The following is a 21,247-nucleotide window of genomic DNA, read 5'->3' on the forward strand; positions in this document are numbered from 1 at the left end:
CACGGTGCAGAATGAAAAATTTCAGCTTTGCCATAACCCCCTGATCCCAGAAAACCAAGTGGCTATACTGCAGTAAGCTGGGAGGGGGTGCTGGGAGAGCAGTCTATCCAGACTGTGAGCAGGCACACTCCTTTCCATGTATATAAAGTACATTAAAGAAAGAAATGGATGATTTAAGCAGTAAAGCTCAGAAACTGCAAAGAAAAATATGGACAGAGGTGCACTCCATATGATAGGTCATAGTTCAGCAAATTTTAAGACAAAATACTCCCATTAAACTATTCAACCAAGAAAGCCAGCAAGTCAAAAACATAAAAGCCAAATTAAACTGAGCAAGTAATGCCAAGTTTTTATACTTGAAAATGCTCAAGTGCCAAAACCATCACATTTCTAATTGCTCCCAATTTTCTAAGCAATATGTACAGATATTGTCAGGGCATGCGGGTATTTACATACTTGAGAAACTTAATCTGTAGGCTTTTAATTTCCTAAAAATAAACAATATAACTTTAAAATAAAGCTCCCCCAAGTGCAAGTGTCATGAAACACCAACAGTGTGGTATGGGAACTGTACAAAGGTGACTGCAATTGCTATGCCAGCTGGAAGCCAGTTAACAACTCATTCCTGAGAGACTCATTTCATTGCATTTTTAGGCCTCAACCGATCTTTCCTTTAGCTGAATTTAAGTCCTTGTCTTTAGTTCATGCCCGAATTACTACCTACTGGGAAAAAAGCCCCTGAGGACTCTGAGACACAGTAGATGCTGTCAGCGCAGGATCTCCAAGGACTCAAGGACTCCTGCACAGCCTTGCAGTGAGAGAAGGAGAGGCAAAGTACAGATGAACCAAGCCCCACAACCGCTGTGCTGCACTTGGGCGAGGGAGGAGATGGCAGATTTTAGCAGCAGGAGCAGGAGCTTGCCCTTCAGCCAGCCACCTCTCAGACACAGCAACTACAGTTGGCTCTGCATAAGGAGGTGCCAGCACCTCTTACTTGTTATCAAGTTTACTCTTTGACTGGCTACCTTGCATGGAACATGCTAATTTATCAGCATGTTTCCTTGCTATTTCCTCTGGTATATTCAGCATGGAATTGGAATAATAGAATCATAGAATCATTATGTTTGGAAAAGACCTCCAAGATCAATCATCAAGTCCAAATGTCAACCTAATACCACCATGCCTACTAAACCATGTCCTGAAATGCCATGTCTACACGTTCTTTAAACACCTCCAGGGATCCATCACTTCCTCGAGCAGCCTGTTCTAGTGCCTGATCACTCTTTCAGTAAAGAAGTGTTTCCTAATATCCAACCTACACCCCCCCGCTGCAACTTGAGGACATTTCCTCTTGTCCTATCACTAGTTACTTGGGAGAAGAGACCAGTATCTGCCTTCCTACAACCTCCTTTTAGGTAGTTGTAGAGAGCAATGAGGTCTCCCCTCAGCCTTCTCTTCTCAAGACTAAACAATCCCAGTTTCCTCAGCCACTCCTCAGCCTCCTTCCTCTTGTGCTGCAGACCTCTCACCAGCTTCGTTGCCCTTCTCTGGACATGTTCCAGCAACTCAACATCCTGCTTGTACTGAGAGGCCCAAAACTGCACACAGTATTCGAGGTGCAGCCTCACTAGTGCCAAGTACAGGGACACGATCACTTCCCTACTCCTGCTGGCCACACTATTCCTGATACAAGCCAGGATGCTGTTGGCCTTCTTGACCACCTGGGCACACTGCTGGCTCATGTTCAGCCGGCTGTCTACCAGCACCCCCAGGTCCTTTTCCACCAGGCAGCTTTCCAGCCACTCTTCCCCAAGCCTGTAGTGTTGCATGGGGTTGTTGTGACCAAAGTGCAGGACCTGGCACTTGGCCTTGTTGAACCTCATACAATTGACCTCAGCCCATCGATCCAGCCTGTCCAGATCCCTCTGCAGAGCCTTCCTACCCTTGAGCAGATCAACACTCCCGCCCAATTTGGTGTTATCTGCAAACTTACTGAGGGTGCACTCAATCCCTTCATCCAGATTGTTGATAAAGAACTGGCCTCAGTACTGAGCCCTGGGGACTACCGCTTGTGACCAGCTGCTAACCGGATTTAACTCTGTTCACCGCAACTCTCTGGGCTTGGTCATCCAGCCAGTTTTTAACCCATCGTACGGTACACCTGTCCAAGCCATGAGCCACCAGCTTCTCTAGAAGAATGCTGTGGGAGATGGTATCAAAGGCTTTACTAAAGTCCAGGTAGATAACATCCACAGCCTTCCCGTCATCCACTAGGTGTGTCACCTGGTCATAGAAGGACATCAAGTTGGTCCAGCAAGACCTGCCCTTCATGAAGCTATGCTGACTGGGCCTGATCCCCTAGTTGTCCTGCACATGTCTGGTGAGCACACTCAAGATGAACCATTCCATAATCTTCCCCTCTGTGAAGTGAACCTTAGGCAATAAAGATGAACTACACAAACTTAAGCTTTTTTTTTTTCCTTTCTTTTTCCCCCCCGTACTGTGACAGCCTAGAATCACAGATTTCATGTGACAGCTTGGATTTTTGTATTTCTGTATTAAAAGCATTGGGTTGATCTTTAAGACTGTGATCTTTTAGACGAGGTTTCTGCTACTCCTTTAATGATTGTCTTATCAACCACTCATTCCCTGTTTTTTTCTCCCCTGTGTCTGGCTACTGATCTGCCCTGCACAAGCCATGCCTAATTCTGCATTTTGCATTCGCCAGACAATCTTCTTTTGTCTCCCCACAGCCTTATTACTGCTCTGCTACTGGACCACTCCTTTCTTGGACAAAGTCATTCCTCCACAAACCTTTCCAGATTCTCACTTCAAGGTCTGTCTCCTCACAAGTCTTTCATGACTGCCATTAAAGGTTTGTTGTCCTCATGCCCAGACAGCTTTTCCTCTCCAATTTTCATCCCAATATTTCTTTTCTGAACTCTCAGATTTCTCTCCAGCTCCACTATTTTCTGATTTCTAGCATCATGTCTGTGCATTGGCATTCGCTGTGTAATTTTCCATTGATTTCCAGAATACTCACTATTGTCACTTTAAAAACAATACATTTCTGCTAAACCTGACAAATATTTATCCATCAAACAGAAAATATTTTTAGAATTAAAAGAGAAAACACTGTATTTCTGAAAAATCTATGTTTGGTTTCTCAGCATGATCCTAGATTCACTGTTAACAACAGAACTTGTTATTCTACATTATATCACATATGGCGTACAGACTTTTTGCTTGTTTATTTGAAACATGATTTTTAGAACCAGAATATTCCCACATACTTTTTCCACACCTGCTGCTGAAAAGTGAGTAAAGAGCACGTGCTTTGCTCACATCATGTGCTAGAACATACACACACTGCTTTCTACAAACTTCCTTATTTGTTTCATTTTATGGAAACATCCTACTATTCCTCTTGGGTGCGAATTTTGCAGTTAGAGCATAGGGTGTAATTAGTTGCTATCAAGTTATTAAGCCAGTTCATAAGAAGTTAAACTGGCCCTTTTGCACTTTACCTCTGTGGTCAGCTATTTCTCAGATTCCTTGTTCAAAGTCAACATTTTCTATATCCATTTATTCCCTGACAAATATGCTTCGCTACTTGCAACAACAAATATATTATCATCATCCTGTGTGGTATTATTTTCACAATTGAAAAGACGTGAAAATAATTGTCTTACTCTTTCTCAGCTCATGTTTTTACAGAAATTTCCAGTTGCTGTTCTTTTCATTTAACAGCAGTTGCAAACCAAACCACATCGCTCAGCTGAAGAATCCTGTTCTTCCCTCAGGAAGCCACTGACTGCAGAAAAATAGCAAAACCTAAAGCAGAGACACTGCAACTCCTTCAGCAAGAAGCCACAGCTTCTTGACCTCCACTGCCCACTGGAGAGCAGTGGATCATGAGAGCAGTGTATCACAAAGGCAACCTAAAACCCATGGGTGCTGGGACCCATTGCAGACACCTAGAAATAGGAATGATAGTATCAGTGGAGGGTTGGAGAGAGCCTGGAAGAATTAAGAAAGTTAAAAATCCTGTAGTTCAAAGGTTGAAGCCTAGGGTAGGTTTGAGGAACTATCAATTGACAGCATGTGCTGAGAATACACAATCTGTCCTGCACATGCTTTGGAACACTGGATCAAATCACCCATTATAAAGGAATTAAGCTGTTCCTGGAGGTTTCAAAGGCTAACACATGCCTTGCCACAGTCCACAGCTCCACAGCCCTCCAAGTGACAAGTGCATCCTGCATCTTAATAGTGGGATTTAGAACCAATTCCAAGGTTACTCACTTCTGTCCTAAATCAAATACTGCAACCTGCAGCTTATTTAATGTGAGGCAGCACTGTCACTCCTCCACAAAGAGCCTTGCCACCTTTCCATTCCTTGCACAGGCAGTCCCATTTTCAGTCTGCTTCTTTCAATGTGAAGTGTATCATCTGTAAGATCAGCAGTTCAATTGTACTGTTGTTCCACTCATTATTTAAATTTTGTAGCAGAGGGACCTTAACAATAAGAAAACGCATATTTCACAGGAAAGGTCAGCATGTACTTACATAATTTGATGCAAGATCAGGATGCAGATAATCAATTCCTGCAATAAGATAATGATAGAACAAAAACCCAAGGTTAAGAGTTTCAAAACAGATTTTCTAATGATCACAGAACAAAACAAGATTCCTTTGCAACCACAGGAAAATGATCACGGCAAATAATGCAACTGATTGAACTGAGATTCCAGTTTTTAAATGTGGACTTTTAAACTAGTGTACCATTTCTGATGCAGTCCCAGCTAGGAGTTTTCAATCATTTATGTCAAAATCCAGATGCCTATTAAAAAGGTGAGCTCAGTGACAAAATTTATTGACCTCTTTTGTAGATTAGATCATATTTACTTATTAAAAATAGTTTAAATCACAACTGATCTTTATATAAAGTTCTGTCATTTCAAAGCATACCGAAACTAACAAGATCAGTAAGCACTGGATAAGTACAGGATAGAAAAAGGAGTGTTTTTAAACACTGAAAATTGTAAACTAAGTAGATAGAAAATTACCTGAACTAGACTTGGGGAAATCACTAAGGCAAACATTTTGGATTATGCGTATGAAACAGAACTTTTAACGTTGGATTAGACCATTTTAGCAAATATCTAACCATAGGCTCCGCACCTTGGTAGTGTGCTAAAGACTGTAACAGGGCAGTGGTGTTGAACACGCTGATTCTAATGCATTAAATCTTTCCACGTATGGCAAATATACAAATCTCAGTGGACGGTGTAACAGAAGCAGCAGATCTACACCCAGATGAGACAAGCTGACCTATTACGTATCCAGGTAAAATAAACAAAGAAATGGCCACCAGCCTCATGTTACATTTATGATCATTACTCTGCCCCATGTTCAACCACTACACTATTACGTGCTCAATTTTATCTGCAAAGAGAATGTAGTATTATCGCAGCTATTCTGACTAAACAATTACTTCCCATTATGTAGGGTCTTTAGCACTAGATTTGCATGAAGAGATCCTTGTATCTGTGGAGAGCCTCACTGATCCAAATGGCGGATGGACAACAAAAGTCTCAATGAAGAATCATGTTATTCAGGTGCTCTCTTCCAGAGTTATTGGAAATGAATATAAGGTAAATTACCCTCTTTTCTAAAAGCTGTATCTGATGGGCCAACAGCTTTATTAGATCTGAAGCTCAAATAGTTTGTCATCACCCCCATCACAGTCATGCCTAGCTATTCTGAAAGCTAAGTCCTGCCTCTGTGGGATGATTGAAATTGTGATTTCTCAGGACATTACATGAGAGATCATCTCTCATATGAGTTTGATCTCTCATCTATATCCAGATGTCTGAGTCTACTTTCTTACTTCCACAAAAACCTTATCTTGGGAGTAAGCAGATGAGGAACAGAAATAAGTGAGGACAGATCTCAGTTGACCCTAGAAAATCTGCGTGGATCCAGACATTTTATTTATTTATTTTTAATATTATTCAGTCCCCATAAAAGGAAAAAAATTCAAAATTTAGCTCAAATAAAAGTGTTGAGACACTCTACAGAATTCCTGTACTTCAGCAAGGAACCCGGTGACCCAGCCAGCAGAACAGCTGTGACTTCAACTGTACCTTTTCTCTTCATCTTCCATGAATTTAGCCTCAAATTAGTAATATATTTAATATGCAGGTCTTTATTGACATTCAGCATGCAAGTGTTTAATTATTTCAGCTGTCAAGTATGATTTTGAGAATAATGTAGCCCATAAAACATTTTCTTAAGTAATTTTTACACAGCAATTATGGTCCCCAGACAGTGCCTACAGAAGTCAAGGGGCATCTTTCCTTTGGCCATTATAGTGTGCCCTGGAAGAGATCTGAGTGATAATTGTAACCTACTTTTAACGCTTGAATATCCATGTTTCAGTATCCTTAGTGAAGACTTAATAACATATTTTCCCTGAAGATCTCAAAGTCTTTATGGAGGTTGGTAGTCTCAGCAGCATAAGCAATCCATTATGACTTTTAAATCTTTGGACTTGGATTACACGGAAAAAGCTACTTAAAAATACTAAATTAGAATGAAGTCTTCACTTACCATCGTCCATAATTCCTATGGTAACTCCGTTCCCTGTGTATCCCAGCTCCCATGCTTCAGCTACATTAAGGTCAAGTCCAGGAGTCCCATCTGCTTGACCAGTGTTAATCTAATACACCAGTGAAAAAGAAAGAATAGTTGTTTTTACTTGATAGATGCATTTCCACAGCCACTGAATTTTGCTTTATATCTTTGCATGTATTTTTGGTATGGAAAAAATATCTCACTTGTTTTGGAGTACACATCTGTATGTAATCATATCTACTGCAATAATGCAGTGGTGAAACAAACAAACGAAAACCCATAACCCTGTGTAAATTCACTTATTTGTGGTTTACAAGATTCTATTAAACACTGAATCTTCTGAACTCAAAAAAAATACTTTTCTACTTAAACATGTCAGGGCTGTGGGTCAATCCAGAGAAAAGTTAGACCAATGGATTTTACAGAGGACTTTTTTATGAGCAGGAAATGCTTTTTTTTCTTGAAAGCAGGGATCTACTGAAATTCAGGACCACGGCATTTAGTACCAGAAACAACTTATTTGATAACCAAATTAGACCTTCTTTAAGCAGGAAAGTTCATGAGATTAACTTTAAGTGTCCTTTCCAACCTTGCGTCTATGTAACTCTGAGGTTCTGAAGCACAGGCCATCCCCTTCAGGCATTACTCCTGTTCACCAACCTCATTCACAAAATTCTCAAGTTCCGTAGGAAAAACAAAATGGCTTTTGCTGTTCCAGATTTTTTTTTCTATTTTGTGGCAGACACATCTCATTTCAGAACACATTTTAGTGTACTTTATATTCTAAAAAATGTATAGTTTCATTAAAATTCTGTTATTTTTATCACTGCAACATTTTGATTGAAGTACCAAAAAGAAGTTAATTAACCCACATTTTAGTTTATCATCTTATCAAGGATGAAGTCCCATTCATGTTAATGTGCCCTCATTCATCTGAAAACTCTTGTCTTAGAAAAAAATACTGGCCATATTGGATGGAAAAAGATTAAAAGGAAAGAGAACAAGAAACACCATTCTTAAGCAAAACAGACCCTTCTAAAGTTAATAAGTACTGCATCTACTAATATTTAATCATAAATAGATTGCAACATTAAAACTGACCAAATTTTTTTTAATAAATATTATTTTGACTACATAAACATTTAATTTTTCTTTTATTACCAAAGACTTCTCCCTACAATATACGACACATTAAAAGTGAAACAATTTAGCAAAATTCTAATTTCTTTTGACATTAGCTTAAGCCAAAATTCACCAGTTTTCAACTGTTTTGCTTTTGATCAAAGAAAATCAATTTATATTTAAATTTCCATAAAAAGCAACTTTTTCTAGCCAGTGCACTAGAACCTTCTGTTATAATTCTATAACAATATTTTACCTGGCAACAGCTCAAAGACATGATTCATACGCAGTTTTAGGGGTCACATCAGCACACCAGGAATGCCCACAGGACACCAACACAGTTATTTTTCAAGCCTTCTAAGGATCTTTCCGTTGACTGAAATGAAATTTAGCTCTTGAAATGTGCTGAGTCTTCCCAGCATAAAAGAGGTACAGTTAAAAAACAACAGGACAGAGCCCTGGATCTATTCCCAAGTTCTTGTGACATACTTGGAAATAACTCTTGCAAAACATTGCAACAGCAAGAGATGGTTTGAATGACAATTATTTAGTTATGATTACTGTGATTTTCTGTCAAAACTTACCAGGTACCATTGTTTCGTAAATAAAGGATCATTCATATTGATGTCAATATCATTGATGTCTCTATATCCTCGCTTCCTTCTGCTGAAGCCTTCCTGTTGCACAGCTTTCTTTACCTGGAAGGGTTAATTTTTACACCTTTAGCTCAACACTCTTACCCATAGATACAACGAATTTTTAGCCTTGTTTTCATGACAGATAAGGATTATGAAATCACATTATTTGTGTCCATGTCATTCATTTGCAAATTCTAAACCTGTGGCTGTTTTCAGTCAAAATTCGCAAAGACATAGAGAACTCAAGGACTACTACAGTGGCTATGTGGGGGAAAGACACCCAGAAGTGTCTTATCTGGAGGAACGCTACAACTTGAACATGTTTTAGATACCTGAGAATTTGTGAAGAAAGAACCTCTATTCAGGCATCATTAGTGTATTAGATCTTCTTGCCATACTTTTATTTTTCATAGCCACCAGTATCAAAACATTGTTGTTACTAGAAGCTAAAATTATTTAACTAATTCCCAATATGCCACTGTTCCAAGCTACAGACATTTGATAAAATGAGGATGCAGGTCTCAATCATCCTTTTACGTTTCCAGATTTTTCTTGAGGGCATTTTCAGACCATTAGATAGCCTTTCCTTCCAACGAGACTTGCTGTGAGAAAAATATCTGGGATTGTGTGCTTTCATCATACTCCTATGGTTCTCAAAAACACGTCTTGTAGAGCAATCTAGTTTCAAGGATTATTTGTGCAATAAATAAGTGATAAATAAATGCACTGGCAAGAAAAATTAAACAGCAAAAAAGCCACTAAACTGACTTGACTGGCTAAAATGTAAGATATAAAAATACTGGTTATAAAACTGTCGTGGTTTAGCCCCACTTGGGACCAAACTATGCAGTCTCTCTCTCACTCCTCCCATCCTCCAAGGGAACAGGGAGAGATAATATAAGGAAAAAGGCTCGAGGTTTGAGATAAGGACAGGGAGAAATCCTTAAAGTTACCATTACAGGCAAAACAGACTCGGCTTCGGGAAAACTATTTGTTTATTATTAAAACAAAGCAGAATAATGAGAAAGAAAACAAGATAACCTCCCCCCTCCTCTCCCTCTACCCGGGCTTAACTATCTGTACCACCTTCCCCCCCCTCTCCCCCCCCCGGAGCAGCACAAGGGGGAAGAGGGAATGGGGGTTATGGTCAGTTCATCACATGGTGTTTTCCTCCTCAGGGGAAAAACTCCTTGCATTCCTGCCCTACTCCAGCGTGGGGTCCCTCCCACGGGCTGCAGTCCTTCATAAAACTGCTTTGGTGTGGGTCATTTCTTCCATGGGGTGCAGTCCCTCCAGAACAGCTGCCCCAGTGGGCCCTCCACGGGCTACAGCCGCCTTCAGGCCTCCACCTGCCCCAGTGTGGGGTCCTTCATGGGCTGCAGGTGGGTCTCTGCTCCTCCATGGGCTGCAGGGGGACAGCCTGCCTCACCACAGTCATCGCCACGGGCTGCAGGGGAATCTTGGCAGGAGCAGCATTACTCCCGCCCCTCCTTCTCCACTGCCCTTGGCTTCTGCAGCCGTTGCTCTCACAAGAAATTCTTCATAACAGGCTGGCAGACGCCCCTCAGGTTCTCTTCACATCTCTCCACTTCTTGCAGCCAGGCTGGGCTGAGTTGGGCCCAGTTGGCTGCCTGGCAAGAGGCCAGAGCGTGAGGGCCACAAGGCCCACAAGATTGGCGCCTCCCCCTCAACGTCTTCACAGCTTCTCCTTTTTTTTTTCTGTTTTCCCCTTCTTAAATAAATTATCGCAGAGGCGTTATCGCGGAACATTCTGCTACCAATCGGCTCAGCCTTGGCCAGCACCAGGTCTGCCCTAGGCCTGGCCAAGTCCACTGAACAAAGGGGAGCGACTTCTAGCAGTTTCCTACAGAAGCTGCCACCTTATCCCCCTCCTCACTAAACAAAACCAGAACAGCTGGAGAGAGGACAGTGATTAAGTAGGACTCATACTAGGTGTACTTAGTGGCACCAGGTATCTGAACAGAGTAAGGAAAAGAATAAGCACACTGTTTGATCCCTCTAAGATAAGGCTCAGTGATGCCATGGAGACAACAGAGCAATCACCTGTCATTATGCCTTCCTCTGTTACCACCCCTGCCTCTCTGCTTGCAACTGCAAACCTCGAGCTGTCACTACAGAAAATAATTAAAATAATTACGAACAGAAGCCAACCCTCACTTAGAGAGATGCCAGAGAAAAACATTTCATGCTTTTGTGCTCCCACGCAAGCTTGCTGGCTCTGCAGGACCGGCTGTATTAAGGCACTGAAATAGGATTTAGTAGGAAAGGATTGCCACTAATTAAAAAGCAATGCTTTGGAGCCCTGGCTTTACTTAAGACAACCCGGAGGAAGTAGGGGAGCAATTTGCAGAAATAGTACAGGCTGGCTTCCCTCTTCAGGATCAACTCATTTGTCTAATTTGTTCCACCTTCAAAATAAATTGTAATTTATTTTTTGTATTACATTGTATTATATTCTATTGTAATTTCCTGAGACAAGGAAATGTACCCCTCAAGGAGGTATAACCTTCTCTGAAAACCACTCTGTAGGCTGTTTTCAGAATATTTCACATGGACAAAAGGTATACAGAGTGTTACCATCCATAGAGGTAACAGTCTCAGAAATTCTGAGGCCTCTTTTTCTCTGTAGAAACAAGGAGGCTTTCCTCATGTTCTGTAATGATGGTAGCTCATACAATCACATCTAGAAAAGATTGCGCACTTCTGTCATGAAACCAGTTGAAAGGTTTGGGTAAGGCCTTGCTAGCTTCTCACTTACATAAGCTACAAATTGCCTCAATCAATTGCCTTGTTTATACATGCATGAAGTAAGAACTTGCCCTTCTCCGGATGAAAATTTGTCTAGAAAGCAACGATCCCAAGATCAGATAACACCAATATATTTCAGAAAAAATCCCCAACAGAACAATTTTATCATTGGAAAAGGATGATACAAATCCATTGGTCTGAGCAGAGAACTGCCCATTTAGGGCTGCAGATAGCTAACTCGGGAGAATCCTAGTCCTCTCGCCAACCGGGTATCTGCATTAGGAAAACAGTGGTTTTCCAGGGCTAGAAACTTGTGCTTTCATATCTAGTCTGGATCAGGAGAGAGATCACATCTGATTCTGCTTCTCTCTTACAGTTTTCTTTTTAAAGAAGAGCAGGCCTCCCTGCGACATCAGTAACATAAATGCATTAAGTATCACGTTGCAGGTATTATGTTTAAAAAACACATATAAGTGAGAACATCTTTGTACATGGAATGGTAGAAAATAACTGGAAAATATTCTGATCTTATAATAGCCATAATCCCCTGTACTTGTGTTAAGTACAGATCTGGAATCCAGCCCTCCATCCAACACACAACGCAACTTCATGCTATCTTTTAAATACTTGCTTCTGTAACTGAAGCAGGAAAAATAGTGTTTGTAAGACACAGGCTTCTGATAATAGCATCTCTAAATTATTTGAGCCTGTGAAGCATACTTATTAGAACGCAGTGAAGGTAGGAGATTTTCTTAATAAAATAGCATGAATTTTACTGTCTCAAAATTAGGTTTACTTATCAGCAATAACAGCCTTTTGTTTATTTCATTCTTGATTCATTTATTCCTTCTTCATTAGGATACAGGACTAAGCAGAGAGCAAAATCTGAGCATCTACTTTATTAGCATGCGACTAAATCATGTAAAAGTTACCAGCTGTATTGTAATCAGAATGAAGGTCACGTATCAAAGAAGGTAGCCCATGGATGATAAGATCCTTACAATGAAAAAAGGTTCAAGTATTGATTTTGAATATACTTGTACTTATGCATGGTGCAGAAAGTCACTTGGATGATAATAAACCAGCAGATATTGATGCAGAACAAATTACCAAAATAATCAATTGACTGCAGTACTGCTCTGGGAGAGCCAGAAACCACAGCACTGTAACTGTGCTCTATGCTCCTGTGAATGCCAAGATAATCAGCTCCTCGTTTTGACAGAACAGGGTTAATTGTACTGGTGAGCTCCTGCAGCTAAATGACTTGGTTATATTAAGCATAAATGACAGATTTACTAAATTATACCAGTGGGTGCACGAAAGTGCAACAGTACACATAAGCCCCAATCTCAAGAATCAAGAACTTTAGAACAGGAGAATTCAGGCCAAATTCCAGAGGGAAAAGGTAGTTCCACTGATGACATCTAATAGGCATGGCCTGCATAGCTTTTAAAAATCTCCACAGCAGTCAGATAATCAACTAAAGGAAGCGGTGGTTCTTTCTTCTCTAAAGCCTCAGAGTTCAACACAGGTCCATTCCTGAAGGGGAAGAAAGAAGTTGGAAACTGATAGCCTGTATTTTTTAAGAAGTTAGGCTAACAGTTGGACTTAGTTGGACTTATAAATTGTACTGAAGAACAGTGTGTCCAGATGCACGAAGGCATTGGCAAATAAACCACCTTCAGCTAGTGGAACGCTATCCTGACTGTTGCTATCATTAATTTCTGATATCCAAAGAAACATGATGGCAACAAAAGATGGGAAGCAAAAAAGTTCAAATGAGCTAGTGATATGCACTTCTAACTCTCTTTAAAAAGTTATGAAAGTTAAATGTCAAGCACCTACAGTAGCTTTTCAGAGCCTGATCCACAAATTACAAACTCTCTGCTCCCAAGCCCCATACAGAGTTAATTAGTGTGTGTGTCTTTTCCATCTCTGATTTCTGTCTAAGTACACAAAAATACATTTAATTTTACTATCCACTCCATACACATAACACAAAAAAGGTATGTCTATTAGGGAAATACTGATCCCATTCACAGAGTACACACTCATCACCTGTATTTATCTGACAGCTTCTTGCTGTTAAGAAGCTCTGAAGACATCAGAGAGGAGCATCCATTTCACATTCCTTTATACTTGTTAAAGCCCCAAAGTAGCCAAGTTTTGTGTGACTTTCCACTACAAAATAAAAGGAATAATGCTGACTCTCCTCATTAGTGAAAAGAAAGTACAGACGTACTTGAATTTTAACTAACGTCAGATGAACTGAAGAAAACTGAATTACATATAAATGGCCACAGGGATAGCTCATTTCTGCCATTGAACCGGTAACCAGGGACGATGAGGCTGTAAGACTATCCAGCCATGGCAATGCAGAAAATGGATGGCTTTTATCTTGACATAACTGGATCCATCTGCTTGATTTCAAACTTTCTGAGCCTGTTTCAAGGCCCAGAAAAAACAAGTCAGGGGGTTTGCGAGTGTTGCTGACCATTCAATATTTATTAATCAGACGACACCTGCTCCTCTTGAGCAAGCTAATAATTTTCAAAAGTTTTCCTGGATCTCTCCATACATAGCAACCAGTGCCTGTTGTCAACTGCAAGTGTTTCTGGTAGATTATTCATAATAGTGTCTCTAAGAGCCTCTTCTACCTGTATTCATTAATCCCATCGGAGTTTTCTGTACAAGGACTCTTTCCCCAAGCTACGTTACTACTCCTTGGGAGGTGCAATTAGAGCTGCTACAGCAAAGATGTAGCAGCTGTTGAAGCACAAGGCCTTTGAAACATAAAGTTTATCAACACAAGCTTCCCTGCCATTTCTAACCAAAGGCCACACAAAGAAAATTGTTTTAAATTTGAAAGACTTCATGAAAGTAAAAATGCATCTCTTTCCATTAAAATACTTGTATCACTATTGTTTTATACATTTTTAAACGGCTATTTTAATAATCGTAAGCATAGATAGACATCATGAGAATTGCTGTGATTTCTAGGGAAAGTCATGTCCCCTGTAAAATATGTCCATTTTTCATTGTTCTCAGCCTTCCCTTCCGTCTGCCTTGCTGTTTCTTTTTTGTTTCATTCCTACTTGAAACAGTGTTATTGGATATCAAGGACCTGCTTGTTCTCTACCAGTCCTAGTTTTCCCCTTTCTCTAACCAGCCCCATTTGCCTCCACAAACGCTGCTAAGTTTATCAAGACCATCAGCAGACACTAAAGCCTCTGGACATATCCCTCTTGGAATGTCTTCTCAGTTTTCCTTGACTTTAGCTTGTGCTCTTCGAACATCTTTCCCCTGTCTCTGGATGTGATACTGCAGTAAAGCCATACTCATGGTAGAATAAACCGAGGACAAAATACTACCACCATTACACTCTGTTACTGACTGCCTTGCACAGCAAAACCTGGCGTAGTTGGGGCTGCTCACTAATTCTCTGCAAAAATAAGTGCAAACTGTAACACCAAAGGTACAGTAATTTAGAAAACTACTCCAGAAGTTCAGCATCAATCAGATAATAGTAAAATATAAAGGTGAAGCGCCTGAAGTCAAAGCTTACACTCAGGCAATTAACCTTTCCTGATGGAAACAATTTAAAGAACTCATGTTTCAACCAAGTTCATATTCTTTTTAAAAATATGCAAGAACTGATTTGCTTCTGCCTTATTTGATGACCTTTCGTTTTCATTACATTAGGTCAATGCTTAGTAAATAAGGAGCTTTCAAAAATAAAAAAAAGGGGAAAATAAATCAATATTTTTGTCCATTTAGCAGGCCTCTCACAGTTCAGTGACATTCAGGAAGCTGTGAGTAAAGAGACAAGGAATCAATGCGTAAGAGGAGGCTACAGATCATACTCAACCTGCTCAGCTAAGCAATCAATAGCGCTCCTCTAGCTTCTGCTTTGAAATGCAAGTGAACTGTTTAGGCTGCAATGTAAAATGAATGTCAAGTATGGATGGTCTGCAATGGAAAATGTCAATTTGGTAAAACAGAAATTTTCATAGGATCACGCCCTCTTCCATAAATTTTTTTTTTTGCTCTAGGATAGAACTTACTAAGAGGAAAAACTGAGACAGAGAAAAAGCCCTGGATATCTTGATATGCAGTACAGTGCCTCAAGAACAAGCAAAGTGCTTCACACCTCTGCTCTCCCCTCAGTTTAGCATGAGGGCCATATCAGGATCTATACTATCACAGGTGCTGGCTATTCTAGGAACTCCATTCTTATGTCCAGTATTTTCACTGCTTAGACAAGCCAGCAAGAGCAGAAGCATTTCCAAAATCTTAAGAAGTTTCCAAAGGAATGAAAAACTGGTTCTTATTCTGCACAGAGAAGCTGACATTATACGTCACGGTATATAATGAGAGAAAAGATAAAGTAATTTATATTTCAAACAATGCCTTATTGCAAGACAGCAGGACAATCACTTCAGTTACAAAATCAAACATCTCTGTAAGAAAGAAATTCCCCAGAGATGGGCTATAACTACATGCGTTTGTCTCTCCAGTGGACCTGGAGAGACTGCAAACCACAGGGGCATGTTATCAGCAGTCTGTGGGTAAATTTTGCACTTCACTGTCTCACCAGTTACATTGGACCACACAAATCATCAGCCACTCCAAATCAATCAGAACAACAGCTTCTCAGTGTAGGTGTAAATAACAGCATGCCTGGTGACAGAAAACTAGGCCCCATGCATGTAGAGCGGTATTGCCGTAGTTCAGCCCCGATCAGGACCAGACTATGCAGTCTCTCTCTCACTCCCCCCACCCTCCGAGAAAATAGGCAGAGGTAATATAAGGAAAAATGGCTCGAGATTTGAGATAAGGAAAGGGAGAAAATCCTTAAAGTTACCGTCACGGGCAAAACAGACTCGACTTGGGGAAAACTATTCATTTATTACTACAAACAGCAGGATAATGAGGCAGAGAACAAGATAACCTCCCCCTACCCCTCCCTCTTCCCAAGCTTAACATTATCTCTACTACCTTCCCCCCCCGAGCGGCACAGGGGGGAAGAGGGAATGGGGATTGCGGTCAGTTCATCACATGTTGTTTTACGCCGCTGCTTCATGGTCGGGGGAAGAACTCCTCACATTCCTCCCCTGCTCCGTTGTGGGGTCCCACCCATATGCCACAGTCCTTCGTGAAACTGCTCCAGCACAGGTCATCTCTTCCACGGAGTTCAGTCTCTCCAGAATGGCTGTCCCAGCAGGCCTTCCATGGGCCACAGCCACCTTCAGGCATCCATCTCCCCTGATGTGGGGTCCTTCATGGGCTCCAAGTGGATCTCTGCTCCTCTGTGGTCCTCCATGGGCTGCAGGGGGACAACCTGCTCCACCATAGTCATCAACACAGGCTGCAGGGGAATCTTGGCCAGGAGCCGCATTACTCCTCCCCCTCCTTCTGAACTGACCTTGGCTTCAGCAGCCGTTCCTCTCACAAGAAAAGTTCTTCACAACAGGCTGGCAGACGCCTCTCAGAATCTCTTCACATTATCCAGCTCATCTCCTCTCCACTTCTTGCAGCCGGGACGGGCTGAGTTGGGCCCAGTCGGCCGCCTGGCAAGAGGCCAGAGGGTCAGGCCTGCAAGGCCCATGAGGCCTGCGCCTCCCACTCTGTGCCTCTGCCCCCGCTCAGCTTCTTCACATCTTCTCTTCTCTTTTTTTTTTTTTCCTGTTTTCCCCTTCTTAAATACGTTATCGCAGAGGCGTTATCACAGAACATTCTGCTACCAATCGGCTCAGCCTTGGCCAGCACCAGGTCTGCCCTAGGCCTGGCCAAGTCCACTGAACAAAGGGGAGCGACTTCTAGCAGTTTCCTACAGAAGCTGCCACAGTAGCCCTGCGCTCACTAAACAAAACCAGAACAGGTATCGATGGCAGATCCTCCCTTCTTAGCTCCAAAATTAGTTGCTGTAAGTCACAGTTTTCCCTTATCTAATATCGCTTTGCCAAGTGCTGCAGATATAACCTTCTTAAAATATAATGCTTAAAAAAAAAAAAAAAAAAAAACACCCTTTTCTTCTTCCTGAACAGAAAAAGTCTTTTCATGGAGTGATTTTCATCTGTTACAAAGGCCACCACCAACCTTTGAGGTGATACCCAAGGTAGGTCTAAGTTATATTTGCAGCCTCTCTGTGGTATAAAAGGGTTTTAGTTTAAATGGGAATCAAGCCCAGTTCATCTTTAAGACTGCAAACCTTCTGGCATTCAGACTAGCTTTTGGATATATGCATGCAGTACAAAGAAGAGAGGTGCTCACAAGATGCTGAATCTTCTAATTTAATAATTCCCTCTTTGTCATCATTTGTTCATCTATAACTTTGGACCGTTTCTTATATTCCTGGGCAGCCTTCCAGCAAAGGACTTTCCTCCTTTACTCCTATTCCACAATAGGCTCACTGGTCCTACAAGGAGAGAGGGACTACGGAGTCTACCTTTACATAATCTCCTATTTAAAGATTCTATTAGTACAGTTGCAGCTTCCACACAAGTGATTAATATTTGGTATATCCCAAGAGATCAGGAGTACTCATAGGCTAAAGATTCCTCTAACTCTGTTGACTCATTTCATGAAGCAGGTCTCCAGATAAGTGGGGACTGTGAGAAAATATCACTTGAAGAAAACTCTGTTCAGTTTGGTTTGCATAGGAAGACTCAACTGATAGGTAAAGTTATTCTCTTTGTTGAAGTGTACCCTTCACTCACTCTGATGTAGAAAAGACTTGTTGTAAATGCATGAATATTTGTGCTAATGCCCAACACATTTCTAGTCATAAAGCATCATTTGCAGCAGCTTTACCTCTAACTTCATATTTCCTCTCTAAAGATGCCAGTTTGCTTTACAGACATTAAGTTCAAGTGTACTCCATATGGACAGACTGGAAGTGCCTTCCAATATCGCTGTGTAGGTATGCATCAATCATGTAGGGAAACAGACTCAGCAGAAAACGAGTCTTTAAAGTAACTCTGTGGCATGTTTTGAAAACAGACCCTCTGGTCTCCAAAGTGATTCTGCAGTGCAAAACTGCCTTCTGACCTGTGCTATAATTTGTCATATTTCCACTTCATTCTCCACAGCCTCCTTCCCACTCAAATTTCATCTAATGGCTCATTATTTGCCCTGAGACATCTGCTTGGAAAAATATAACAGTGGTTTTCTCTCATGGAATTACCAGCACAGATTATCTCCTTCCCACATTAACAGTAAGTACATCATAATGTTGCACACATTGAAAACTTGCATGTTGCCCTGTCCAATATGATTTATTTGGCTTTCCATGTGTACTTCTCTTTTAAACATCTTCCAGGTAAAAAACCAAAATATTTTTATATAGCTGCTCCCCAAGCCCAGTGACAGCATTCAGTCATGGTAACTGTGGTGGGAGCTGTTTGGGGTTCCTCTCATGCAGTGGGGGCTTAGAGAAGTTTACATCAGCTTCCTCTGCCATTTATGGTCCTTCCGAGCAGATGGGCCCTGCTGAATCCAGTGGCAGTGATACATTTTCAATACAAAACTGTTGCCAGAATCTCAGCTGAAAAGCAGCTTCCCAGAAAAAAATTGTACCATGGCACTAGGAGGGAAAGAAGGCAGAGTAATGTCAGTGCCGTTGTCGTACATGTAGTACACAAACCAAGCTGAAAATCAATTTTATTTAAATTCATTTAAGAAAGTCTTAATTAAAATAGTTACTTAAAACTAGCTGTGGGTCCTCAAAACCTGGACTCATGGGGTGACAGCAAAGAAAAGGTTGGCTCCACCATGTAGAATCCAGGCTTTCTCAAATCTGGGTTCAGAAAGTGCAGAAGTGCCTTTTGATTTCTTTATCCTGGCTGCAATCCTGTGAGTGCCCTACAGAATACAATCCTTCTCTTTTGCAACCTCTTCTGCACTGTCATTGCACAAAACCACTTTTCCTGTCTCTGTTCCTTCTGCTCTGTGAGCAAATTACGTAGTTTAAATTTGGGGAGAATACCTCTCGAAGAGGCATCTGTTTCAGTTAAGGTGGAAGGGAGCATCTCTGCACAGTGGTGGCCATCACAAATGGCCACTTACTCTACCTCTGGCAGCTCCTGCGGTCTTTGTTCTGACTCAGGCCTCCACTGCACCATGCAGTCAGATTGCCAGCACTGATTACTGCCCACTGCTGTCAACACCTCCCCAGGTAGGTGGTAATGACACCTGCAGAAGGCCCATTTAGCCTTAATAAAAGAACAAAGCCTATTTTTAAAAAGCTGCCTACCCAGAGTGATATAGCAACAACTGCCAAAAAGTCTAAGCTTATTCTAGTACGTCAAACCTGTAATACTAAAACTTCAAGATTTGCATGAGCAGTAGTGATATATTAGTGGGCTTTTCTTGTTCATTTTTAATGCCTTCAGAACTCTGCTGCTATCTCAGTGGATATGAGATACAGAACTGCAAATCACTGATCTTCCTGAAGTGCTGCCTGGTGGGAATTACACGTGCTGTACAATGTCTTCTCTCAGGAAATTTCATAAGCAGAAGCCAGACACAAAACAGAAGCTGATCTCATGACAGCGGGAAAACCACAATTATATGTTTGCTCACATTCACATATCTGCTCATGCACCTAACAGCAGAGTGGTTGTTTATAGCACAGCTACTTCTTTATTCTATTACCACAAATACCCTGGACAGAAAATACAAGAGAGCTTGCTCCTATGCATGCCTTTCCCAGCCCACTAGAAAGCAACCGATGATTTGTATTGATCCGGCTGCACACTGTAAAGGTTGCAATTGTACTTCTTCAGCTCCTAGATTCAGAGATTTATGGATCCCCATCACAAAGCATGTTAATAACATCAGCAGAGGTTTATGTATCACTGCTGTACAGCATTGAGTTAGCAGCATATAGCTGCCAAGAACAGACCATCTGCTACAGAGAAAGCATCAAAACAGAACACTTTCTACCAAACAATTTCGGTATCAAGAGGGAAGGCAGAAAAAAAACTGGGAAATAAGGGACAGGTTTCCCAGAAAGGTGGTAGATGCCCCATCCCCAGAAACATTCAAGGCCAGGTTGGATGGGGCTCTGAACACCCTGATCTGGCTGGAGATGTCCCTGCTCCTTGCAGGGGGGTTGGACTAGATGACCTTTGAAGGTCCCTTCCAGCCCTAACCATTCTATAATCTACAGTTTACAAAAAGGAGAGAAATAGTCCATGTCCTATAATTTTATCCTTTATCTAAACCAGTTTTTAATTCAGTACTTCCAAAGGACTGACCTCAATCCTTGTCATGACATGCGGTATGATGAATGAAAGAAGGATTCTGACAATGTTCTCCTTCAATTCCTGCCACGGAGCCTTTGCATGGAGCTCCTGGCACCATAGCAGAGAGCACAGCCAAGGCAGAGATCTACATCAGGCCAAATTTTCCAACTTCATCCCAAATTCCAGCTGCCATCAAGTGGCAGAAAACCACCCTTTTGCCCCTGAATGCCTGAACTGCCTAGGCACCCAGCTTGAGCAGCGTATTGAACTCACATTCCCCAAGGCAAAGTCTACAGCTCTTTTCTGGACAAGAAAGGCACCAGGACGCAAGCAGTTTGGCAAAGGGATCACATCTAGCATGAGATTGTAGGCAGGAGACCTAACACAGAGCAGTGGTGGGGTCAGCAATGCGGGGAAGAGATGCCATGCTGGGGCACAGAGCCGGCCCTGACGTAACAGAGCACATAGGAAGGAAAAATCTGCGAAACTGAGACAAGTATTAATATGCTCAAAGTTTACCCCAGCTGAAACTCTCCTTAGCTCATCACAGAAACAGAGCAGTGCAATGCACTGAAGTATGGTCTGGATATTCTTGATGAGTTTTCTCAACAACCCCCTTTGCAGAGAGGCTTTTTACATCCTTGCCCATGTTCTCCAGCAGCCTGTCCCAGTGGCTGCTGGACAAGTCTCTCTCCAAAGCACATCTGAACAATTAAAATTATTTTAAAAAAAATCTTAGAAATAAAGGGGTTTCTGCCTTTATGCCAAGGGACCAGGATATCCAATTGGTTCAGATTTGTCACAGGTCCCTCTATTTATCCACTGCCTAGA

General features: G+C 41.5%; 1 protein-coding gene across 2 annotated transcripts in view; it reads right to left on the reverse strand.

Moving 5' to 3' along the window:
- The window catches only part of PCSK2 (proprotein convertase subtilisin/kexin type 2), a 116,759-nt gene that overhangs the window by 54,008 nt on the left and 41,504 nt on the right, over nucleotides 1–21,247 (reverse strand). For both annotated transcript variants that reach the window (XM_086743693.1, XM_086743694.1), the window contains 3 exons: nucleotides 8,346–8,459; nucleotides 6,616–6,724; nucleotides 4,570–4,607 (listed from right to left, as the gene is read on the reverse strand). In XM_086743693.1, coding sequence (XP_086599819.1) covers nucleotides 4,570–4,607; nucleotides 6,616–6,724; nucleotides 8,346–8,459 — 261 coding nt within the window. The remainder of the gene's footprint in view (nucleotides 1–4,569; nucleotides 4,608–6,615; nucleotides 6,725–8,345; nucleotides 8,460–21,247) is intronic.

Source organism: Chlamydotis macqueenii, chromosome 3, assembly GCF_036417535.1.
Source record: "Chlamydotis macqueenii isolate bChlMac1 chromosome 3, bChlMac1.mat, whole genome shotgun sequence".
Lineage (NCBI taxonomy): Eukaryota > Metazoa > Chordata > Aves > Otidiformes > Otididae > Chlamydotis > Chlamydotis macqueenii.